Consider the following 25,544-nt stretch of genomic DNA (forward strand, 5'->3'; position numbering starts at 1 on the left):
TACAGAAAATTATACAGGGAATTTATTTCGTTTATAAATTCGTTTTTCTTTTTTAATTTATATTTTTACTTAATCTATAAGACCACAAAGGACTACATATTTTTATTTTGCAATATTTTATAAGAAGATTACTATAAGTTTACTCGTCTTTGTTTTCAGATGGTTCTTCAGTATTTTCTAATTTAGATTTGGCATCCTTTAAGATTTCGTCTTCTTCGGTCTCAGGCTTTTCTTCAACATTGCTAGCTATGGGATTCTAAAAATAGGCAAAATGATTTCATTTAATTACAAATATAAGAAATATAATGGCAAATGCAAAAACAAGCATTATAAATATTTGCAACAAAACGAAAATTATTTTTCTTAAGAAATATTATTGAGAAATTACTGCATTTATGATTTAGAAAATTAAAACAATACTTTTTAAAAATTAAAGATTTACTGAAGAATTATGCTGTAGGTTATTAGTTTGAAGATTTTGTTTTATTTGTTTCAGACCTCATCCTTTGTAACGGTTTCATCGGTTTTTGATTCCTCATTCTCCTGTTTGGCCAATGATTCTTTTGTTTCATCTTCTGTAATTTGGCTATCTTCTGAGGTAGTTAACTTTTCTTCTGATTGGATTTCAGTTGGTTTATTTTCATCTTTGGCGCCATCGTCATTAATTGATTCTTTTTCTGGAGTCTCTTCGTTAGATACGTTCTGTTTCGATATTTTTAAGAGTATGTATTTAATAAGATTATCAATTATCATTTGAAGCATTTTATTTATTTTGTTTCTGCAGCACGACACGATGGAATTGAAGTTAATTATTTATTTTTTGCATTAATCGTTGTGTTAAAAGCTTAAATATTGAGTTTAATTTGTTTGTTGTAATGACCAATTTATGAAATTCAATGTGTTCCGTATTAAAATTCTCCTAGTTCAGAGATTATTCGACTTTACTTTTATAAAAATTGATAGAATTAACTTAAAAGAAAAAGCAAAAGAATGTAGAATGTTGATACGCTTTGAATTTAATAACTGGTCATTGATCATTCAGTGAGAACATTAAAGAAGCATGCATTTAATAAATTCTATTATAACATTGAATTCTTATTTGAAGTTGAAAGTTTAGCAGCAGCGAAAAATCAGCTTTTTATTATTTGTTGATTTATGCCCCCAAAGAGATCAAGTTAAATAACCCGCCTGAAATTAAAAGTTAACTTCGCGTTTTTATATTCCATTTGGTTCAATACTTTAAATCCGTAAATATTACCAGAAGCGTAACACACTTAAGCAATACCTAAGGTCTAAGAAGTTTAAATAGTACGTTAAAGACGATTCTAAATCATCGATTAAATTCAGTACTCTTCAGAAATATTTTAAATGTTCTTAATTGACCGAGGCCCTACAATAACTCTTAAAATCTCAGTTTATCTGTTGATTATTTTCTTTTTAATTGATTTCAATTATTTGCGACAAAAGTTTAATTTTTAGTTTAATTATAATATTAATGCTTGTGAAGCTTTATATTTGGCGTTGCGATAGAGTCTCTCTTTAGTTTAATGCAATAGAGTAAAATAAAACGAACTTTTAGCAAAATATTTCTGTCTTAAAAGACAACACAATACAAAACAGCACAAAATATTGAAGAAGTGATATAGTAAATGAACCAAACCTCATTTTCTGGGTTCGCAACTACTTTATCGTCTGATTCTGTTAAATTGCTTTCAACTTTTGATTCTTCAAGAGTTTCTTCACTACTTTGAGTTTGAGCTTTTTCATCATCAGTTTTTTCTTCTGTTTTTGACGAACTCTTTTCCTCTTGTTTGTCTTTTTCTTCGTTGGTAGATTCTACATTTTCTTTGGCTTCAGTCACATTTTCAACAATGTCCTTTTTACTTTCGTCTATAACGCTCTCTTCCTCACTGTCACTTTCTTCTTCTTCGGATGATTCTTCATCTTTTGATTCTTTTTCTTTCGGCACTGATTCTTCTTTTGATTCTTCTTCTTTTGATACTACTTCTTCCTTTGATTCTTCTTCTTTCAAGGGAGCGTCTTTAGTTTCTTCTGCTACAGGCGAACTATCATCCTTTGTTGTGCCTTCCTCAGGATCTTTGTCACCTTTTTTACCATCACCTTCTGTTTTATCAACTTTTCCGTCACTACTCTCAGCCTTATCTGTTTGTGATATTTTTTCTACAGCAGATCGGTGTTAGAGTCCATTGATATCTATTTCTTCAAAATTCTTCTTAACTTACTTAAACATAACGCACTTACCAGAATTTTCCTCATTATCACTTTCATTTTCAGATTCTTCTTTATCTTCATCGGCCACTGGTTTTGAATCATCTGATTTTGCCTTTTCTTCAGGATCTTCACCTTCCTTCTCATCCTTGGCATCGTCTTTCTTTTCTGCATTTTCATCTGGTTTAGCAGCTTCATCGGTTTTAGTTTCTTTACTTTCTTCGTTTTCAGAAGCTTTAAGTTCCTTGGACTCTTCCTCGGTCTTCTCTTCTCCATTCGCCTCCTCTCCGGCCTTGATCAATGGTAATACATTTAATTAATCTATTCATAAACTTACATTGTTGCTTTTAAGATTTGTGATTCTTTGCAACTTTGTTCATACATTTTCGTCTGAAGGTGTCTTCTTCTCAGCTTCTCCGTCTTCAGCATCGCCATCGGTTTTTTCCTTTTTCTCTTCACCATCTGCACCTGTTTCATCCTTTGACTCACCATTCTTAATGAATCATTTCGGAGGACAAAAATTAAAAGACATAAATAGTTAAGTGAGATTTTCTTTTTTAAAAAAGCTGCAATACGACTACACATGCTGCACTTCTGCGCACTCGAAGCTTCAAGCTAAAATATTAGCTCATTTATACTCTTCCCACTCTGCGCGCTCTGTGGTTAGAAATGTTAAAGCTCTTTGCAAAATTAGAAAAATACATTGTTTTAGTCTTGTTTCGCTTTTTAAACTATAAAACATTTTAGTCGATTGGTAGTGACTAAAAATTTTGATTTTTATTAATTTTTATTATTCAACTAAATCGTTTACATTTCGTTTACATGTTGATTTTTATGTTGTATATGTTTTTTTTGTTTAATAATTACTTTAAATGGTTAAAAATATTGCTTAGCATTATTTTTTGCGGAAAACAACTACATAATATTTTGAATCTAATCGTTAGATAAATGATATCAATTGATAAATTAATAATATACAATGATACAAAAAAATAATGTCAATATGCGTATATTAATAAAGATGGTTAATAAAATATTTAAATTGCAAAAAAAATATTAATAGTTTGTTTTTTTGTTTATATACTCGTGTAAATTCAAACCTCCTTGTTTTCTTCATTTTCTTTGTTTTCCTCTGCCGGTTCTGTTGGAGGGGCATCGGTTGTTTCTTTTTCGCCATTTTTCAATTCGATTTGGGCAGTGGATACACTAGTTGTATCTGCTGGTGCTAGTTTAAGGAATTGGTCGAGAGTATCGATCTCGTTGGCCAAATCAAATGCATCGTAGTCGCCGCAATATTCTTCGTCGTTGAATATTTGTGGAGGCAGTGGGTGTCTGGGATTTGGATCGCTAACCGTTGCACCATTGCTGCTTGATTTTGTTTGCATCATGTCTTTTTCGGCTTCTTTTCCGGGCTCTGTTATATCGATAAGCTCGTACTTAACATTTTTACTGTCCAGAATCATGAGGACTCGCTGTTGGCGTTTTTTCACCTAGTAAAAGAAAAGCCAATTGATAAATGTAGCAAGGAAGCCTATTTTTATATTAAGAGGAGAAATGGAATAATGCTTCTGCAATATGTTATTAAATATCTTCTTTTTTTTTAAATCTATTATGTGTAAGGTTCAACCGCCGCTTCTGTTGTTTACAATTTTGGGAAGGGGTCAAAATACTGTTTTTCAGAATTCTGTATTGTAAATTTAGAATACTGTATACATATATATATTTTTTAAATAATAGACATAGAGGCACTATCTTTCAAAAGTCTGTCCAATTACTAGCATATGCTGATGATATTGACATAATCGGAAGAACTCAGCGTGATGTCAATAGGGCTTTTGTGAGTATTGAGGCAGAGCCGGCAAAAATGGGTTTAACGGTTAATGAGGGCAAAACTAAGTATATGCTGTCGTCAAGAAAGGACCTATAACATCGACGTCTTGGTCAAAACGTCACCATCGACATACGTAACTTTGAGGTAGTCAAGGACTTCGTAAACGCAGAAAACAACACCAGCGCTGAGATCAAACGAAGAATAGCTCTTGCTAACCGCTGTTTCTTTGGGCTAAGAAAGTAAAGTCCTCTTTTGAGGGACCAAAGTGTCGCTATATAAAACCCTTATCATATCCGTCCTGCTATACGGTGCAGACAAAAGCGGATGAAAGCACCTTGGTACGGTTCGAGAGACAAGTTCTTCGTGTGACCTCAACCAACTTGGAGCGCGAAACTGGAGACATCTAGCTAGGGACCGAGCTAGATGGAGAAGTTTGTTGGGTGAGGCCCTAGTTCACACAGGACTGTAGCGCCACCTTAAGTAAGTAAGTAATAAAAGACATGGGCACCCAAAAGGACACAAGCGGTCACAAGTTTTTTTCAAAACACACCTCTGTCTGTTAAAACCTTAGCAGAGTCTCTAGATCGATGTAAGGTAGATATGACATCCATCTAGGAAATGCGATGGGAAGGGCCGGGCAAAAAGGGGAAATATCGATATGTTGACAAAAAAAAGTCACTAAACACTCAAAATCCAACAATTTTTCAGGATCATACAGAATTGAGAGCTTTACCTTTCCGTGCATTTGCAATATACAAATTGTATGTGTCTATTTAAATATTAATAAGCGCGCTTTCAAGAGGTTCCGTACTCTTTTATGCCAAAGATACAGTGTGAGCATTAGGAAAGGAAGATAGTTTTGAAAGAGGAGGAGATTACTAAGCACATTCCCTTTGAATTTCTAAATATTCTTGAATTACAAGGAAAGGCAGAGCATTTCAAGGCATTTCACGTTTGTGTAGTACGACTAAAAGCCAAATATCTTTACAGTAAGCATGACTGTTATTGTTTTCGAGAGTATATTGATGGTGGCAAGAGTATTTGCTTATGGTTTACCCCTAAACATTTGTGATGTCTGGTGATTTTTTTCAGTAGAATTTTGTATTTGCAAACTCAAATCTAAGCATTGTCATATACGCAATATTTTCAACGTTCAAGAATGGATGTATGGTTACATTTTTATGCAAGATGGAGCTCCATGCCACACAGTCCGGTCCATTAAAACTTAACAGCCCTGATATGAACAAAATTAAAAACGTATGGGAGCTGATGAAGAGGGAAGAGCTAAAGATGCGGTCACTTATTGAAAGAGTAATTCACTTGTGGAATCACCACGCACAAATGCAGGAAACAGTCAAATCATGCATTAACAGTATGCCGCGAAGAATTGAGACTCTTATTAAAGCAAAGGGAGGTTAAACAAAATATTGAAAAAAATTACCAAAATAACAACAACAAAAAACTGAAAATATTAATTTAAAATAAATTCTTTAAATCTGTTGCTATATTTCTAGGAAGTAGTTTATATTCTGCATACAAAATAATTTAATTGCATTACAATATTCAAAAACCTGATAAAAATAGCTGGAAATTACAATTTTGCATAAAATCTAACGTGCGTCTAATAATATGGCTAGGGACTGTATGTTCTTAAAATTCTGCAGATATGGTCTTTCTAAACCTCTCTTAAAATTATTGAATTTATCGCTCAATCTTGATCATTTCTTAGATACTTGGAACCCTTCATTCATTACGCCAGTTCATAAAACAGGCTAGAAGCAGGATGTCCTTAACTATAGACCGATTTCAAAGCTTCAAACCATTAAAGCCATTGTCAAAAAAGTAATTTAAGAAAATATTAAGCTAGGGATTTCAGACAATCAACACGAGTACGAAAGGTATTGAACGGGGTAAACAAGTTGATGTCATATACACCGACTTTTCAAAGTCGTTTGAAAGGGTGCAGCATGAGGTGTTATCTAAAAAAAACTAGAACAACTTGGTTTTCATTCTCATAAAATGGTTAGATCAATATTTAACAGATCGTACACAGTTTGTGAAAATTGGATATAAAACATCAAAAAGAATTTATAAATTTTCAGGGGTTCCACAAGAAAGCCATCTCGGACCACTTTTGTTTGTTCTTTTTATAAACGACCGTCGATACGAAATTATCTTTTAATGATCACTTCGACTTTATGATTTCGAAGTCAAATAGAATGCTGGGTGTTCTAATGAGAAATTCAAAGGAATTTACTGATCCGCATGCTTTAAAAACGCTTTATATCTCATTGATGAGATATATGCCCAGTATATGCAATAAGCATTAATAGAATAGAAGCTTTTCAGCGTAAATTCACTAGATATGCTCTACGTAAACTGAACTGGGTAGATAATATTATGCCCTCCTATAACCAGAGGTGCTTACTTTTAGGCTTGAAAACCATTCAAATCAGTAGGAAACAGTGTTTTGTTCTTTTAGATAGAGACGTTATATGTAACCATATGGATTGTTTTATGCTGCTTGCACTTTTACCCAATTCATGTTCCTTCAAGTTCAAGACCTCTCAAGGAAAGAAATATCTTTCTTTTCTATACAGCGTTATTACACAAACTATGGAAAAAGTAAAGTGATCCCATATCTCGTTCTTCCTTCTTTTTTTTTTAACTCTGCATGCGATGTAATTAACTTACAATGGAGTAGAGTAAATTTTAAAAATGCTTTTTATTTTGTAAATTATTTTACTATTTATTTAAAATTATATACAGTGGCTTCAACGCATAATCTACATGTATATTTTGTTCGCTCTTATTTAAAGAAGAACACTTACTTATCCAAAGCAACAAAAAACCTAAATATTTTCAAAGAAAAAAAAAAACAAAAAAAAAACAGTTTTTAAAGTTCAACAAATAATCGGACAAAGTAATAATCTTCTTCAAAACAGTAAAAATCCAACATCTAGTATTTGGTAGCAAAGCCTTTACTATCCAAAACGGCTTGAAGTCGATTTGGCATGCATTTAACCAAATTTTGGTACACCTCAGGCTCAATAGAGTTCCAAGCTTGAATTAAAGCCTCCTTAAGCTGATTTAGACTATTAAATTTGTGTTTGTACACTCTCCTGGCCAATTCCTCCCACAGATGTTCAATCACACTGAGGTCTGAGCTCTGTGCTGGTGTGTCAATTAGTTTTGGGCAATTATGGATCAACCACATCTTTGCGACACTGGATGTGTGCTTGGGATCATTGTCCTGTTAGAATGCAAATTTCTTTGCGATTTGTTTCAAAATGTTGAGGTAGGCAAATTTGTCCAGTTTACCATCTATAAAATGCAAATTGCCTACCCCAGCACTTGACATTCAGCCCCAAACCATGACAGAGCCCCCTCCGTGTTTTATTGTGGCTTTGGTGTTTTGTAGCTGGAACTCAGTATTTTGCTTACGCCACAGACACATCTCTCCACCTGACCCATGCAAATTAAATTTGCTCTCATCAAAGAACAAGACCTTGAATCATCAAAACTGCAAATTAAAATATATTTTTTTAAGAAATATGATCACATTACCGTATTCCAAAAATTTTCTTGTTTCAACAAATATTCTTTCGCATAGTTTAACCTTTTATTTTTGTTTTTTAGGCTAATAAATTGTTTTTTTCTGGCAACTCTTCCATAGTATTCGTATCTATGGTGAGTGTGGCGGACAGTGTTGAGGCAAACATCCTTTCCAACACGATTTTTGAGAGAAATTTGAAGATTTTGCTGTTTTGAATGGATTTTTTTTAATACCGACCGCTCTTCTCTTTCACTTAAAAGTTTGCCTTGACCTTCTCGGCTTTAGTTGGCCAATCTAAATTTATATCTATACCTTTTGGTGATATCTTGGACCAACTCGACAATTTCTCTTACCGTTTTTCCTTCAAAAATTAATTTTACAATTGCCTTAGTTCGACACTTGTTGGTTTTCCACTTGGAGCCATTTTTTCCTTAAAGATTCATTGAAAGATTGATTAAAACAAAGAAAAGCAGCTCGGAGTGAAAATTTGAAAGTAACTTTATTTTTCATTTCCTATCTTTGCTTTGTTGAACTTTAAAAACTGTTTTTATTTAGTTTTACTCTTTGAATTAACCGTTAACATTTGAAAATGTTTAGTTTTTTTTTTGTTGTTTTTTGGATAAGTAAGTGTACTTCTTTAAATAAATGCGAAAAAAAATATACATATAGCTATTTTTTTAAAAGTTTATAGCACATTTTATATAAATGAAACCACTGTTCGATTATGCGTTGGAGCAACTGTATATATACAGGCATTTATTGATATTTTTCATATAAACATTATAATTAAATAGGTTAGTCTAAAAGAGATTGGAATGGATAGATGGAATGAATGAATAAATAAATATTACGGTTAAATTTCTAAAGGGAGCAATGTAACTCTCTACTTCAATAGACTCAAATGTTTGATAAAAAGATTCCTAATCGAATTTCAAAAGATTCTGTTCCAGTACCGTATAAAATAATGGATTTGTAAATCAATGTTGCAAAAGCTTAAGTCACTTTATACTTCACTAGACTCAAATGTTTGATAAAAAGTATAAAAAAATGGATTTGTAAATCAATGTTGCAAAAGCTTAAGTCACTTTCTAGCTTAAGTTTGAATTTAATTTACAACCTAGCTAGTGACTTATGAATTAAGAAACACTTTATTTCTAAGTTAAAATGCCGCAAGATGTTTGGGTTTTCTAAGGCGATGCAAGAAGTTTTTCTCCCCCACTGATCTGGCTGTTATTTACAAGACTTATATACGTCCAAAGCTTGAGTATAACTTCCATATCTGGGCTGGTGCTCTTGCAACTTACTTAAGCCTCTTGGATAGTATTGAACGTAGAGCATTTAGATTGATTGGTGATATTACCATCATAAGAACATTTACGTCACTTGAACATCGTCGAAATGTTTCTTGTCTCACCCTCTTTTACCGTTATTTTAATAGTTTATACTCTAGAGAAATAGCCAGCTGCATTTCAACAGTTCAACCGTCATACTCGCGCTTCTAGGAATACTCATCAATATATCTGTTGCGTATGTATTTAATATAAATATATATATGTCAACAGTAGGTATACTATCATAGTTTTAAGTAGATATAAGAATGATGTATTAGATTGAGTAGTCTATAAGAAGAAGCGAACCATTAAAGACCTAAAAACTATTCGACTCCGTGTTCTCTTTTGGTTGTACATAATATATATATAATAAACACTTTAATATCCTCGAGCCAACTTTGGTCGTACTGTCAAGTACAGAGATTCGTTCTTTAGCCGTACTATGCGAATGTGGAATGCCTTGTCACACTCTATCTTTTTTATTTGTTTATTTATTTATTTGTTTATTTAAGTAACCAATCTACGAATTTACATTCAACAGATTTCAAATTAAGAACATGTATAATACAATTCAGTTTATAAATACATAATATTACATATTATTATATATAAAATTAAAAATTGAAAAAAAAATTAATTAATTAAAGTGAACAATCGACTTTTAAATAAGTTTCTGGACATTGATATATCCAAACTAGAATAAAACATATTAAATAAATAACAACATGCGGAAATCGGTTCACGTTGTCCATATAGCGTATGATGGGAATCAATTGACAAAAGCGGTCTGGCTCTTAATGAAATTGAAGGAGCATACAGATGCAAGCAGTTAAGCAAACTCTCACAATCAATAGTTGAAGTCAAAATATCTAGAATAAACATGACACTATATATTTTTCTTCTCGACTCAAGAGTTTGTATTCCAAGTAATAGACATTTCGAAAATAGACATTTTCAAAAATATTTCGAAGAGCAAATCTGAGAAATTTTTTTTGAACATTTTCAATTCCCTTTTTATTAAAATCAGTTGTAGAGCTCCAAACAGCACAGTTATATTCAAGAACAGGACGCACAATACTGCAGAATAAAGATTTAATGGTGTAAGGGTCCTTAAATTCCAATGAGTTTCTTTTGATGAATCGAAGTAAAGAATTTGCTTTGGATACAATATAATTAATATGTAAGTTAAATTTCAATTTAAAATCAAATATAACGCCCAAGTATTTGAACTTTTCAACAACTTGTAACGGAAAATTATTTAATGAATAGTTTGGAATAATATTTAACAAAGTTCTATTGTAGGCCATACAAGCACACTTGTCAAAATTTAACAACAGATCATTTGACTTGCACCAATCAACAAATGAATTTAGATCATTTTGAAGCAGAAAACAATCATTTAAATTAGAAATTCGAGAAAATAACTTTATGTCATCCGCATACATAAGGCAATGCGAATTTTTAAGAACATTTGGAAGATCATTAATAAAAAGTAAGAATAATAAAGGACCCATACCTTCTGGAACACCAGAAGTTACTTTAATCTCTTTTGAGAAAAAGTCCCCGATCTTTACATATTGTTTTCGACCAAGTAAATATGAAGAAAGCCATTGAAGTAGCGGTCCATGGAAGCCATATGCTTGCAGTTTTTTTAAGAGTATGTTTAAATTAACCCTACTAAATGCTTTTACAAAGTCTGTATAAATCACATGAACTTGTTCTCGATTGTCTAGAGTATTAATGACAAAATTTGTGAATTCTACTAGATTAGAATTAGTAGACCTACCTTTCCAAAAACCATGTTGATATTTACTTACATTTTGCTTTATGATAGATTTAAATTTACCTTGAACAAGGCTATCTAAAAGCTTTGTAACGACAGATAGCTAAGTTATTGGTCTATAGTTCGTTACTAGGTTTTTTGATCCAGATTTAAAAATCGGATCAATGATAGAGACTTTCCACTCATTCAGGAAAACACCATTGGGAATAGATTCATTGAATAGATGTAATAGCGGAACAGAAAGAGAACTTGCACAATGACGAAAAACAATAGGAACAAATCCTAATATATCTGCAGTTTTTTTAGGTTTAAGTTTATGCAAAGCATCTTCAATCTCAGTTAAGTCAAATGATATGCTAGAACAATCAAAAATAGATGGCAAGGCATTAATGTATTGATAATTTATTGTTGAAGATTTAGAAGAGTTATAAATACTTTCAAAAAACTGTCCAAAAAAATCTACAATCATTTTTGAATCACTAGTTTTATTATTACCAAAAAAAACATAGTTGTTGGAAATCCAGTAGTACTTCGTTTAGTATTTATAAATTTCCAAAAAGATGGTAAAGATTGCTTTAGATTACTTTCAACAGAATGAATATAATTACAATAAAGAAATTTTGAAAGAAAAACAAACCCTTTCCAGAGACGAGAAAAAACTGAATAAGAATCATCTTTCCCAGCTATTGCAATATTCAGAAATTCAAAACCAATGTAAACCGACATCTCTTTTCAAACCCTCTCTCCCTTTCCTAGTGCTCACACTGTGTCTACATAATAAGGGTAATATATCCCTTTGAGTGTGCTAAATCATAAGCAACGGTTTGACTTATGAATCAGAAAAATTTAATTCACGACCTACTAAGTGATTTATTTATTTTTTTATTTATTTACAAAAAAAATAATTCATAAACTAATTGGAGAATTCTGATTAGAAAAAATATGAATTGGAAAATTTTTTATTTTTTTTTTTATTTTAATATGTAGCTAACAGTTCAAAAAACCAATTACAAGCTACAGTCAACATTAGATTAATAATATAACATAATTCTATCTGTTTAAATTATAATTTAAATTCATGACAAAAATCTGAAAAATATCAAAAACAAAAAAAAGCAAAAAAATTTTTAAAGTTAAAAATTAAAAAAAATTCATCAAAAGTAAAAGTAAAGTTTATGTAGTAAAGTAAAGAAGAAAGGCAAAGGCAAACTAGAATTAATAAGATGGTTATGACTTCATGAGGAAGAGTGCGAAGAAACAACTCTCAATAACAGTAATTTAACATTTCTTTCACTGAGTTCAAAATTTAGGATACCAAACGAGAGGAAGTAATTATTATGGTTAACTTGCATCCGGATCATAGGAGATTTCATGAATATATTAGTTCGTGAGCGAGGCGGTTGAAATATTTGCAATGCGTGGCGGTTAGGTCGAGATGGACATCGTATGAATACTTCAGACAATAATAAAGACGAATGTACTTTACCTATAATTATTTTCCTCAAGTAGGTTTCTGTTAACATTAACCTACGTTGAGATAATGAAAGCATTTTAAAAAGTATTAATCTATAATCGTATTCACTATGATTGGCGTATAGTTTAAACTGAAGGTATCTGGTAAATTTACGTTGAACTCTTTCTATTGTGTCACTGTGAGTTTTATAGATTGGTGACCATACAACAGCTCCATACTCAAGAATACTTCTACACAGCATATTAAATAACTGTAGGAAAGACTCAGAATTTTTAAAAAACTTGCCAATTCGGAAAATGAAACCCATCACCTTCGAAGATTTTTTAATAATATCGTCATAATGAGGTGTGAATGAGAATTTGGAATCAAATTTAATTCCAAGGTCTCTATGCTCCGTTTCCCTCTTTAACGTATTTTTATTTATCTCATATTCAAAGTTAATGGGTTTAAGTTTCCTGAAGTACGACACTATTGAACATTTCTTTATATTCAGATCTAAATTATTAAGTTGACACCAATCAAATAATGTGTTGAGGTCTTTTTGAAGATCAATGCAATCCCTAACATTATTTATAACTTTGAATATTTTCAAGTCATCTGCGTAAGCAAGAGACATGGAAGACATATTGTGAGTAACATCATTAACGTAAATATTAAAAAGTAATGGGCTCAAAATTGAGCCTTGTGGTACACCTGATGAAGGGTAGAAAGGTCTGGAATGTACATTATTTAGAACGACATTATATTGTCTATCTGAGAGATAGGTCTCAAACCATTTAACGAGGTTTTCCTGAAATCCAAATTCTCGCAATTTCAGTACCAAAGTTGAATGGCTTATCCTGTCAAAGGCTTTTGAAAAATCCGTGTACACAACATCGACTTGTGTGGATTTATCTAATGCTTTTGCCACAAAATGTGAAAAAGAAACAAGATTAGACACCGTCGATCGACCTCGCACAAAACCGTGCTGGCCATCGCTTAAATATGGAAGGATGTCAGGTATTATTGAGGTGTACACACACTTTTCAAAAATTAAGGACATGGCGTTCAAAATTGATACTGGACGGTAATTCTTAACATCAGAAGGATTCCCATTTTTTAGAATCGGAGTAACAAATGAATGTTTAAGACATGATGGAAATGTTTTGTCACGCAAAGATTTGTTGAATAGCATACATAAAGGTACAACAATAGATTCTTGACAGTTTTTATAAAATAAGTTTGGAACACCATCAGGACCTGCATTTTTTGTTGTATCAAGACTATTCAAAACACAAGCCACGCTACCTGTTGTCATCATAGGAACAAGTATATCTGTTAAATGTAGATTTGAATTGTTATTCAAGCTTCTGATAGATAATGCATTTGTATGGCTGTAGTTAAGTTGAAAATGCGAAGAAAAAGCTTCTGTTATACTTTGATTTGTGGAATGAATTTCATCATCGAGAGTCATTGTGTTGGGAATCTTATTGGATTTCCGTAGCTCCTTAGAGTATGACCAAAAGAACTTGACATTTGTTTTAATATTATTTTCAACTTCCTTTAGATACTGAGCATAACATTCATTGATCTGCTTTTTGACTACCGTACGCAAATACTGAAAAGTAATTACATCATCTGGCCTGTTAAATTTTCTTACCTTACGCAGCATTTTGTTTTTTTCTTTTATTGAATTGATAAGGTTGATAGAATACCATTTGGGATAATTTGCATTGCGCACTTTTTTAAGTGGCACATATAAATTAATTCCATTAAGTATGACATCAAAAAAACTTTTAAAAGTTAGCACGATTATTTTATATTTTCAAAATGGTTGAAAACTACTTTCGTTAATAATTAAATATTGATGTAGTAAAAAGAAGCTTTATATTTTTCAATCTACCAATTAGCTTATTAACTTTTTTATTTTTTAATCCACAAGTCATCTTCAGACTTCTAAGTTTGAAATTAATGACACCTGAAATACAAACTCGTTGCCTTGGTCTAAATTTAAGTTAAAAAAATGCAGTTGACTGCAAATGATGCTCTTTAAGCTGCCTTCTTCCGAAGTGCATCAAGCTAAACACAAAATTGATTGAAAATTTGACAGCAACATCGATACTAGTCTAACTGAGCAGAAAAATATGTTGATCGGGTTTCATTGGCCCTGACAAAAAGTATTTATTTTCAGTTTTAAACCAACTTTACCAAGACAAAAGTAATATTTAATTGCAGAAGTTTATTTATAAAAGTTGAATCAATTGAGTATTGAGATAAACAAATTGTTACTTTGTAAGTTTCTTTTGCTAAACGGTAACTCTTTATTATTATTAGACATTATATAAAAACTTTTCATGATTTGAGACAACAAATTAGAACCGGCTACTCATCAGCTAGTTATAATGTTTATGTATTAACACCGACAGATTGGTTTCGGGTCTTTTAATCGTTATTGCGATTATATTTTCTAGACTAAATAATCAAGTTTTTTTACAAATACAAAACTTGCCCTTGTGCAACAAAAAAAAAATAGTTATTGATGAGTTGTTTGGTGTCGTACCTACCTACCTACATTTATGATTCATTCAACCCTCATTGCAAGATAAGGAACAACACAAAACAATTCAAGCAACAACTTAAATGTGTTTAATTAAAATAACTCATTAGCAACTGAAGTGGCATTCGAGTTGATCTTCCGAAACAGAATGACTCAACATTCAACAAACTATTGTATAGGAAAGGATTTATTTATTTTATTTTTTATCAGCAAATTTTGGAATCAAAATAAAAACAAAACAAATTGTGTGCAGCGACTATGGAATTGCAATCATGATAAATTGGGGCCCCCATCACCATATTCCGACTTTCAAACCAAAACTGGTTTCTTAATTGCATTGTTTGCTTTGACTTGTTAACAATGAAATAAAGAAGGCTATCTTTGTTATTAATAAGCCAAACAACAGTAAATAGATGCGTGCATGGCAATTTGCAGCTGCGGAAGTTTTTCTTTTCAATTTCAGTTTCTTATCTAGTAGAAAATATGCCCAAATAAACTATGGTTAAATATTTTTCATAACCAGCCTCGAAAAAAAGAACAAAAAAGAAGTATTCTTGTTTGTTATTCCAAAACCACTTGAACGAGTTTGCTATGTGGCACTTGGTACTACATAGGTACTTCTGCTTCTCTGCCGCCTTAACACAGGCATGGGCTACAAGCAAAGCACAAGCAAAAACACAGGCACAAGCAAAAGCAAAAGCAAAAGAATCGAAATCGCAGTAGAAGTCAAAATAAAACCACCGCCCTAACTCAATTATAAATGCCAAATCAAACCCAAGCCCAATTTCCATTGAAAATAAAATAAATATGTAGATAAAATAATAATAAAATATTTCATAAAGAGAAAAACAAACGAAATAAAACCCTAATATTGAATTACGTCTAGGATATTGTGTTGAGTGTCTTATTGGGAAATTGTTTTCGTTATTTTTTTTTTGTTTTCAGTGCCATCTCCCATAATCGATGCAAAACCAAATTATGCTTAATTTCATTTGACTTGAGAGGTTTAATTTCTGTTTTATATTTAGAGGTGTTGCGCGAAGTGACGTAGTCCCCTCGCGAGTCGCGAAAAAATAATATAAAAACGAAGAACTACTATACTCGCACAATACATTAAAAAAGACAAAAATATTATTCACAGAACAGAAAAAAGAAGCAGTCAGAACAGAGCCTAGAAAAAGAAAAACCATTATCAAGACCGAACCGACCGACGATGGTGGGTCAATGCCATAATGGCCATAAAGAGGATCAATGTTGGCTCTTGCCTCTAAAATGGTAATGGATGAAAATGAACAAAAAACCAAAACCAAAACCAAAATGCATAAACATACCTCCTTGTTTCCAGACATTCCACTGACATAGACTTTTAGAGCCATTATTGTGATTGAGATTTGGATAAAATAAAATTTGTTAAGTGATTCACTTGAGACTTTTCGAAACTAAAAATTAAAAAGAAAATATTATAGATTTATTTGGCACTTTGATATTTTTGGGGGTGATTATTTAATGGTTGCAGTACTTTGTTTTAAATAAAGAGCTTCGATTGAACGGGTTTGCTTTTAAATGCTTTGATTAATTGAATTATTTGATTTTTATTTTGAGAAAATTCACTCTTTTTTCACTAGTTTCTTGGTGTTCTTCTTCTTTACCAAACGAACGACAAATAAAAAATATATGTGGGCAAGAGTGGACGGAAGCGATTAGTGATGTGATAGTTTGTTTCTATTGTATTCGTTAGTTTTTTGACAGCAACAGTTTGAGGAGTTCTGTTTGTTTTTACGGGGCAAGTTCGGAGAGCAGCTTCATTTTATTTTATTTTTTCGTAAAAATTAATTTATATGTTTAGGTTCTTTTTCAAAAGGCATTGGTGAAAAACGATTTAGTAAAATGTTGAAGCCATTTTTAGGAGTTTACTAGGGTGAAAAGATGATTTAGCTAATTTTAGACGATTTAAACATATAACTATCTCTTTTGCTAAAGTTAAAATGACGGAATGTCTAATTTAACTTTAAGCAATTTTCTAAATTTATATAGCATTTGCCAGTTAATCTTATAAGATTAGTGTGTGTAGTCCAGTCTACAGTTGGGAATTAATAGGTCCCTTTAAGTATGTTTAGACAAAATCGGATTTCCACTTCTTTTTGTAATAGACTTAAAAATTTGCAGTAGCTAGTAATTTGGTATTTAGTAAAATGTTGATCCCTTAACAATAGGTTGCATAAAATTGTGCGCCAAAAATAAGACATAAAACGGTTCTTTAATTCTGACAGCACAGTTTCTATTTGCTCAGAAATTAAGTTAGGGTATTCCCTTACAAAATATGCCAGAAGATTTTGAACATCATGACCATTAGTAATAAGTTCACTACACAACACCGAATAAGGAATTTCGATTGAATCCATTTTAATGTATTAAATTCATCATATATGTTTGTTATTATATTTCACTTCACTTTCACATTAAACATTTTTCTCAATACTAACTTTTTTTCATTAATCTTTTAAATATATAGTTTTAAGAAAGAGATTTTATTTTAATAATTTTAATTCATTTTGTATTAAGCTCTATAATATAATTTAAAATATCATAAAACTAAATCGAAAATCCAAAATCGAAATTCTCAGACCTAGGTCAATGTATTAATTTCTTTTTGTTTTTAAAATAAAGCTTGACATTTTTTCTTCAAATAATGGGCTTAACCAGTTCATTCTGACAATTAATACCGAAGAATTGAAACTTTTTGGTAAACACCACCGTCAAAACCAAGTTTTTTGAAATCCGATTCAGTGAAACATTTTTGATCATAACTTCCACATCTGCACGTATCTGCAGCTGATTTTTTCTGTTCTTTAACATGAATGTATGGAGCTTATTCTGGCATAATTACTTTCTTGATATCTTTTGGCGCTTTTTTTAACTCAAACAGTAAAAAAAACGCATTTTTCCTAGTACTTCTTTAGACTACTTATAGAAGGTATCTGTTGGAGTCGAAATTCTCAAAACAAGTAAAGCCGACACAATTTTTAATAGCGAACAAATTTATTGAAATTCAAAGTTCTTTATGGCGCTTTAAAATTATTTGTGTTGGTACCCAACCCGTGATTTATCGACTGACTTCTTACCGCAATTTCTTTATGTTGAAAGCTAGGTATATTATAAAATATTTTGTACATAGCTTCAGTTATAAAGCGGCTTAGCAAAATATATCAAATTTACAGGGTGATTCTACTTAAAGTTACAAAGATTAGTTATGAAAATTAGAAAAATAATAATAAAACATATTGATAGTTTGAAGATTTTCACAACCCCACAAACCCAACATATCCCACTAAGCCGTCGGTAAATCATAAGCTGAGTAGCAACACAAATAGTTTTAAATATTATAAACGGCGATAACAATCTCCCCCTCGTAAGCAGCTTCTTTGGAGTGAGCTTACTTTAGCCTTTATCGACGTCTAGGACGGCAATCTTGCTTGTTGGTCGTTCTAGCATTCCCGTTTGAGTTTTCACCATAGCTCTTCGGACTTGACCGTCTTTCGCGGTTACTACGCTTTCAATGATACCCTTTGGCCAGCTGTTTCGGGGTAGGTTTTCGTCCACGATGACAACCACGTCACCAGGGGCTAAAGGAGGCTGTTTTTCAAACCACTTACCTCGTCGTGCAAGCATAGGTGTGTAGTCTTTTACCCATCTCTGCCAAAATCTATCAGCAAACACCTGGGTTTGATGCCAACGCTGTCGCAGGTCTATGTCGTTTTCGCAAATAGGCTTGTACCCAGTTGTTGAGCCTAGTAAAAGATGATTTGGGGTGATGGCTTCGTCGTCGCAGGACTCAAGTGACACAAATGTGAGTGGACGGGAATTGATTAAGAATTCCACCTCCCATAGCGCGCATCTCAGTGTTTCATCGTTGAAGTTCCTTGGAGCCATACTATACAATATAGTTTTGATGGATCGGACAAGCCTTTCCCAGGCCCCTCCCATGTGCGGTGCTGCCGGTGGGTTGAACTTCCATCTAAGTCCATCGTATTTGGACGCAACAGTTGAGTAGTTGATGTTTTTGTATTCATCACATAAAATTTTTTCAGTGGCCTTGAAATTTGTGCCGTTATCTGTATAGATTTCTCGAGGCATTCCACGGCGTGATATGAAGTTCCGTATGCACATAATGCATGAGCTAGTGTCTAAGCTGTGTGCCACCTCTATGTGCACGGCACGAACGGTGAGGCACGTAAATATTACGCCCCATCTTTTCTCGCGTCTTCGTCCAATTATTGTGGAAATGGGCCCAAAATAATCAATGCCAACAAATGTAAAAGGGCGCTCGAACACTGCTAACCTTGCAGCTGGTAAGGTGGCCATCTGTGGAACTGCAGGCATAGCATAGTAATTTTTGCACCTTTGGCACTTCTTCCGCACGGATTTGTATAGTACACGCAGTCGTGGAATGTAAAACATCCCTCTGATTTTGTTAATGGTCGTTTCGTGTGATACGTGGTGGTGGTTCTCATGCCAGGAACGAACAATCAGGAACGTCACGTGATGATTCTTTGGTAAGACGATAGCATCTGGTTGGTTATTAAGATTCTCAGCTCTACTCCGTATCCTTAGAATGCCAGAACCATCTAGGTAAACGTTCAAAGGTATTAGTTTTGAATTGCTGTTAATAATCTTACCCCGTTCTAAGTTCGATATGTCCTGGCTGAATACACTCATCTGTGCGCATTTGTAGAGTTGTACCTTAGCGTCTTGAAGAATTTCATAAGACACTTGGTTTGGAATGGGTTTATTTCGGACAACAGCTTTTAGCTTTTCGATGTATAGCTTGAACATAGCCAACGCACGGTATAGTCGTCTCCAATCAGAAAAGTATTCTACGTTCATGCTTATTGAAACTGAAGTTCTTACATTTGAAGCTGTAGCGTGAAGCAAATGATGTCTAACTTCTGTTGTATCGACGGGTCCAAGGTCATCACATGTTGGCCAATCTTCAACTCCATAGGCCAAAAACTTCGGTCCGGTGAACCACAATTCGCTATTTATCTGCGACGATACCTTTGTGGCCAGGTCGGCTGTGTTCAGTTTTGAGGGCACCCATTTCCACTCCTTGGCGTTCGAATGCTCCAGTATCTCGCCCACACGGAACATAACAAACTGTTGAAATTTCCTGGGGTCCATTCGCAGCCACTTCAAAACCGTTTTTGAGTCTGACCACCAAAATCTGGATGTAATAGGTAGACGACGGACTGCTTGCACCTTAATAGACAGTCTTATGCCTAAAACAGCTGCTTGGAGCTCAAGTCTCGGAATTGAGACTGGTTTAAGCGGGGCGACTTTTGATTTTGAAGCTACTATGGCGACGGAGACTTCGTTTCCACGTTGCACACGCAAGTAACATACTGCTGCGTAAGCGTGTTCTCCAGCATCCACAAACGTGTGTATTTGGACATTCTCGGAATTGACCAGCAGTCGACTGTAGCAGCGGGGAATTTCAATAGCTTTTATTGATGGTATCAAAGATTTCCATTGAAGCCACTTGGAGTACAGATCTTCAGAAAGCTCACCATCCCAATCAATACCGGAACGCCAGACTTCTTGGAGAAGGATTTTCAACCCAATGGTAAAGCAGGTAACGAAACCAAGTGGGTCGAATATGGACATGAGAACTTGCAAGGTCTCTCGTTTTGTCGGTCTTACATGCTCATCCAACACATCACGCTTCAGTCGAACGAATCTAAAAATATATTTAAAGACATCGTTATTAGGATCCCAGTACATACCAAGGACTTTCTCAGTGGACCCTAAAGTCTTATGAGCTTGTACAGGAGAGCCGTTGCTGGTCAGCTGATGAACTACCCAAGAAGAGTTGGACGCCCAATTGCGGATATTGAAGCCAGCAGACAAGTGAATTGTCTTAACATCATTTGCCAAGCACAGGGCTTCCTCCTCAGTGTCCACGCTATCGATGAAGTCATCTACGTAGTGATAGTTTTTGATGGCTTCCACTGCTCGAGGGTGAAGTTGTTGAAACTGGTCGGCGTTTTTGTTGCGAATGTAATGCGCTATGCAGGGAGCGCAATTCATCCCGAATGTTAAGGCACTCATGACGTAACAGCTAGGCTGATCTAATGAGTCCTCCTTTTCCCACCATAAGAATCGTTGTGCGTGCATGTCCTGCTCCCTCACCTTGATCTGGTGAAACATCTCAGCAATATCACCACAGATAGCCACCTGGCCAATCCTGAAGGCTAATAAAACCTCCACCAGTGATGTTAAAAGGTCGGGTCCAGTAAGAAGGAAGTCATTAAGCGAACGTCCGTTGGATTTTGCTGCAGCATCCCAAACAAGACGAACTCTATTCGGCTTATTCGGGTTTTGGGTGACAAAAATTGGTAAATACCATACAGGATTGTTGCTTGTCGCTACTTTTACCACATTCAGCTTACTTGCATAGCCCTTAATCAAAAGATTGTCTATTTCGGCTTGCATTTTATCCTTCAGGTTGGCTTCGCGTTTGAATTTTTTCTGGAGGCACATAAGTCGGTTGAATGCGGTTTTATAGCTATCAGGCATCTTTTGATTATCGTGGCGCCAAGGCAATCCAATCTCGTACTGGTTATCCAGTGACTTACAAGTTGATTCCAATATCTGCAGGGCTCTTTTGTCTTCATGTGAACATATAGTGGTTGACGATGATTCCAATTTGAAAAAGGCTTTCATTGCTTCATGAAGATCATCAGAATGTCGGTCACAGTTACATGCATGTATGTTGAGGCAGCAGACTTGTTGACGATTGGGTACACATCCTTGTAAAGTCCATCCTAATCGGGTTTTAGTGGCGATTGGTTGGTTCCAGGAACCTTCACGAACCTTGAGAGGCACTGCCAACTTCCAGTTGTCTACTCCGATGAGAATTGTGGGGCGAGCATCCTGGTATGACTGAATTGGTAAGTCAGCCAAGTAAGGGTAACCTTGTGTGATTGCATCCATGTCCAACGTTTGCATCGGAAGGGAAAGCTTTTCCACGGTATGAACACCATGCATAGTATGTTTGGCTTTGCTCGTCTTATTTGAAATCTCGATGGTGGTTCGAATTGAATTTTCTTCAACTCGAGTTGTGTCGCCAGTCCAGCGTAAACATAAAGGCTCACTAACACCAGAAAGGCCTAGAATTTCAAAAATGCTTCTTTCAATCAGTGTCACTGATGAACCCTCATCTAGAAAGGCAAATGTGTCTATAAAAATATTTTTTGAATGAAGGCGAACCGGAATGATACGAAAATAGGGTTTCTCCCCCTCGTCAGCATCGCTGTGAGTATTTACATTTAAAGCTACACTCGGATTCGCATACAAATTGTTTTCACTTACTTGGTTCCTTACATGACTTACAAGAGCGGTGGGCTTATGTAGCAGTGGGTGATGCTTCGCCTTGCAGCTTTCAACTCCACATTCACTGTTGAGGTTACACCTTCGGCGATGTGAATTAAGACACTGGCGACACAACTTGTTGGCTTTCACCATTTCCCATTTTTTGTTATAGGTCATCTTCTTGAACGCTCCACAGTTGGAAATCTTGTGATCGGCACAGTTGCAAGCAATACAAGCTGTTTTATGGACTGATGGTTGCTTGACCTCAGTGTGGGTGTTCATCACGCCGCTCTTTTTCGATGAGAATGGTGAAACGACTTGACTAGCGGCTTCAGCAATATTATGCAGCCAGGTGCTAAATGATTTCACTATAGGAACTCGCTCTTCTTTTTGCTGCATAGCCCAACTCAGCTTATATTGACTTGGCAACTTATCGACAAACTCCTTGACCAGCATCGGATTGTTAAGATGTGCGGACATCTGACAAGCTTCCATTGTAGAACAAATGTTGCTCACTGACAATGCGAACTCAATAATGTTCTCCAACTTGTCTTTTGGTGGTGGAAGTTTCCTTGCTCTGTCAATCATGTTTTCGATGATGTATTCCGGTCGACCAAAACACATCTTAAGAGTTTGTATTATCTCTGGAACTAAGCTGGGCAGAAGGAGCTTATTGCGAACAATTTCACGTGCCTTACCTTTCAAACTTGCTTGCAGGCGCATTAAATTTTCGGCATCGCTGTATCCTGCTAATGCTGTGCTGTTATTGAAGCTACTCAAAAACAGGGGCCACTCCTCAGGGTCGCCGCTGAATACTGGTAATTGTTTCGGGAGCACTTGTCGCGCAGCTATTTGAGCGGGAGATGGACCAAGGCCGAGAGATGTTCCAATCGCGGATGAGTTGAAATGGAAGTTATTTTGTTGTGGAGCTGCAGAACATCCATCCGAACTGGATAATATTTGATATTTTCTTTCTAAATACCGCTGGTGTAACTTTTTTTCTTCCTCTAGCATCTCCATTTGCAATTCTTTTTGCTGTAGCGAAACGTCAACAACTTTTGGCAATGTTGCTGGGATAGCTGTCACTCGCTGAGAAGCATGTTGTGAAAATGTTGCTGGTTCAGCTGTCATTCGCAAAAATTCATGTTGCGATGACGATGTTGCTGGCAGATGTTGTTGCGCTTCAGAAACATGGAGATTTGTTGCCCATGTAATCATCGTAGGTGTATACATACTTGTACGTGTGAAATTAATTGGGGAACTCATTCGTGCATCAGTAAATAATGCTGTGGTACCACTTGGTACATATGATATCGGTAGGTGTTGTTCTGGAATCAAATGCGATTGCCTTGTGACCATAGGAACTGGCCGGAGTGGCAAGTATGACGGGAAGTTTGTATATTGAACACTCGATGAGCTCACCTGTATTCCTGTGGTCGTATTTGGCTGCGCGTTTGCTGTCGTCACTAGGTGTGATGTCGAGGGCGATGAAGATGTTTGTGGATGGATTGTGAAACTTGACATGAGGCCACTGAGCGGTTCGGTCGAAGCAGCATAGGCGCTAGTAGTGATTGGATTTGATCGTGGATTTGTGCAAAATTCGCAACTCCAACTGACATCTGCCACTCCATCATCAACTCCGACGCAATCGTAGTGATACCATTTATCACAAGAATCACATTGCACCATGCGATCTGTTTCCCCTTCACTGCACATAAGGCAGATTGAAAAGGCACCACCTTTATCACACTTTGGGGGCATTTCTTTTATTTAAATAAAAGAAACAAAATACAATTTAAAAAATAATTTTAAAGATTTGTTGGAGTCGAAATTCTCAAAACAAGTAAAGCCGACACAATTTTTAATAGCGAACAAATTTATTGAAATTCAAAGTTCTTTATGGCGCTTTAAAATTATTTGTGTTGGTACCCAACCCGTGATTTATCGACTGACTTCTTACCGCAATTTCTTTATGTTGAAAGCTAGGTATATTATAAAATATTTTGTACATAGCTTCAGTTATAAAGCGGCTTAGCAAAATATATCAAATTTACAGGGTGATTCTACTTAAAGTTACAAAGATTAGTTATGAAAATTAGAAAAATAATAATAAAACATATTGATAGTTTGAAGATTTTCACAACCCCACAAACCCAACATATCCCACTAAGCCGTCGGTAAATCATAAGCTGAGTAGCAACACAAATAGTTTTAAATATTATAAACGGCGATAACAGTATCTTTTATAAATAATCAATTTTTTTAAATAATTAACAATAATTAAGAAGCTAGAGAATTTATTTAAAGCAACTTCAGAAAAAAACATCTCAAAATTTGTTGAAAATACGGTTCGCAATTTGAATACAATTATTTTTCAACTTTGAGGGCTTGTAAATCAGAACATACAACATATACAGGGTGTCCCGTAAGTAATAGATAAGCCTAAATGCCGCATAATAGACTTTATGACCGTCCTGAAAGGTGATAAAAAAAAGTTCTATCCTAACCACAAGCAAAGTTATATGCATTTTTTTGCTCAGTGCATTCTTACTTTACACAGTTTTTGAAGTGAATGAGTTCCATTATTTTTTTTTTGCAGAAATATTTTACATTACTTGTGCCAACACATAAGTAGAAGATAATTATTATAATTGTTGGACTTCTTAGAGAAAAAAATTATTTAACATTGAATTTCAATGCAAAATGTGAAAACAAATAATTTTTGAAAAAGTTAAATCATAGCTGGTATACAAAAAATGCATGAATACCTGAGTGGCCAACTATTTTAAAAATATGCGCGTTAAATGCAGATTTCAAAATGGCATTACTTATTATTATATCTAGAGTCAATAGCAAGTTATTGGTAAAAATCTGCAATACTAGAGTAAATTTAGCAAAAACAAAAGTTTTCATAATTAGCAGAGTAAACGTGAAAATAATAACAAGCGTTGAACATAGCAGATTTTTGATTTATTTGCTGTTTCTACGATGTTGTCCATATGATAAATCCAAGCTTTCAACTTCTAGGGCCGAATGCGTTATTGATAAAAATGTCAAAAAAAAGGAAAAAAAAAGTCACATTTTCGAGCTTTTTTTTGAATTTTACCTGTTCTATTGGGCTTTAACAAACCCATCAAATATTTTGTTGGTTGCTATTAGTTCATTTGTTATTTTATCTAAACAAAAAGTTTTTGAGCCAGCTTTCAATCACATGATCACTTAGTTAGAAAACAAAAACAAAAATAGATAATTTTTTAACTTTTTTTAATTTAAAGCAAATGCTCAAACTGTTTTCCACCCACTCTTATATAGGTCCTCCGAATAAATGAACGTCTTAGTGAACGTGCAAGGTTTTGCTCAGAAATTTGTAATGCAGCTGCCTCCACACGATTTCATAGCTCCTCTAAAGACCTGATCTGCTTGCTGTATACGATTT

General features: G+C 34.3%; 2 protein-coding genes across 2 annotated transcripts; both read right to left on the reverse strand.

Moving 5' to 3' along the window:
• On the reverse strand, positions 1–16,425 carry LOC129945874 (uncharacterized protein DDB_G0286299). The gene is made up of 8 exons (XM_056055824.1): positions 16,260–16,425; positions 16,072–16,179; positions 3,330–3,719; positions 2,612–2,722; positions 2,263–2,521; positions 1,661–2,181; positions 499–702; positions 1–256 (listed from the first exon to the last, which is right to left on the reverse strand). The coding sequence occupies exons 2-8, from the start codon at positions 16,114–16,116 to the stop codon at positions 140–142; spliced, it is 1,647 nt and encodes a 548-aa protein (XP_055911799.1). The 5' UTR covers positions 16,117–16,179; positions 16,260–16,425; the 3' UTR covers positions 1–139.
• A 1,753-nt stretch (positions 16,426–18,178) lies between these two features.
• LOC129945243 (uncharacterized) lies at positions 18,179–23,869 on the reverse strand. Its single transcript, XM_056054904.1, has one exon. The coding sequence runs from the start codon at positions 23,867–23,869 to the stop codon at positions 18,179–18,181; it is 5,691 nt and encodes a 1,896-aa protein (XP_055910879.1).
• Positions 23,870–25,544: the final 1,675 nt, after the last annotated feature.

This window comes from Eupeodes corollae, chromosome 2, assembly GCF_945859685.1.
Source record: "Eupeodes corollae chromosome 2, idEupCoro1.1, whole genome shotgun sequence".
In the NCBI taxonomy this organism is placed as follows: Eukaryota; Metazoa; Arthropoda; class Insecta; order Diptera; family Syrphidae; genus Eupeodes; species Eupeodes corollae.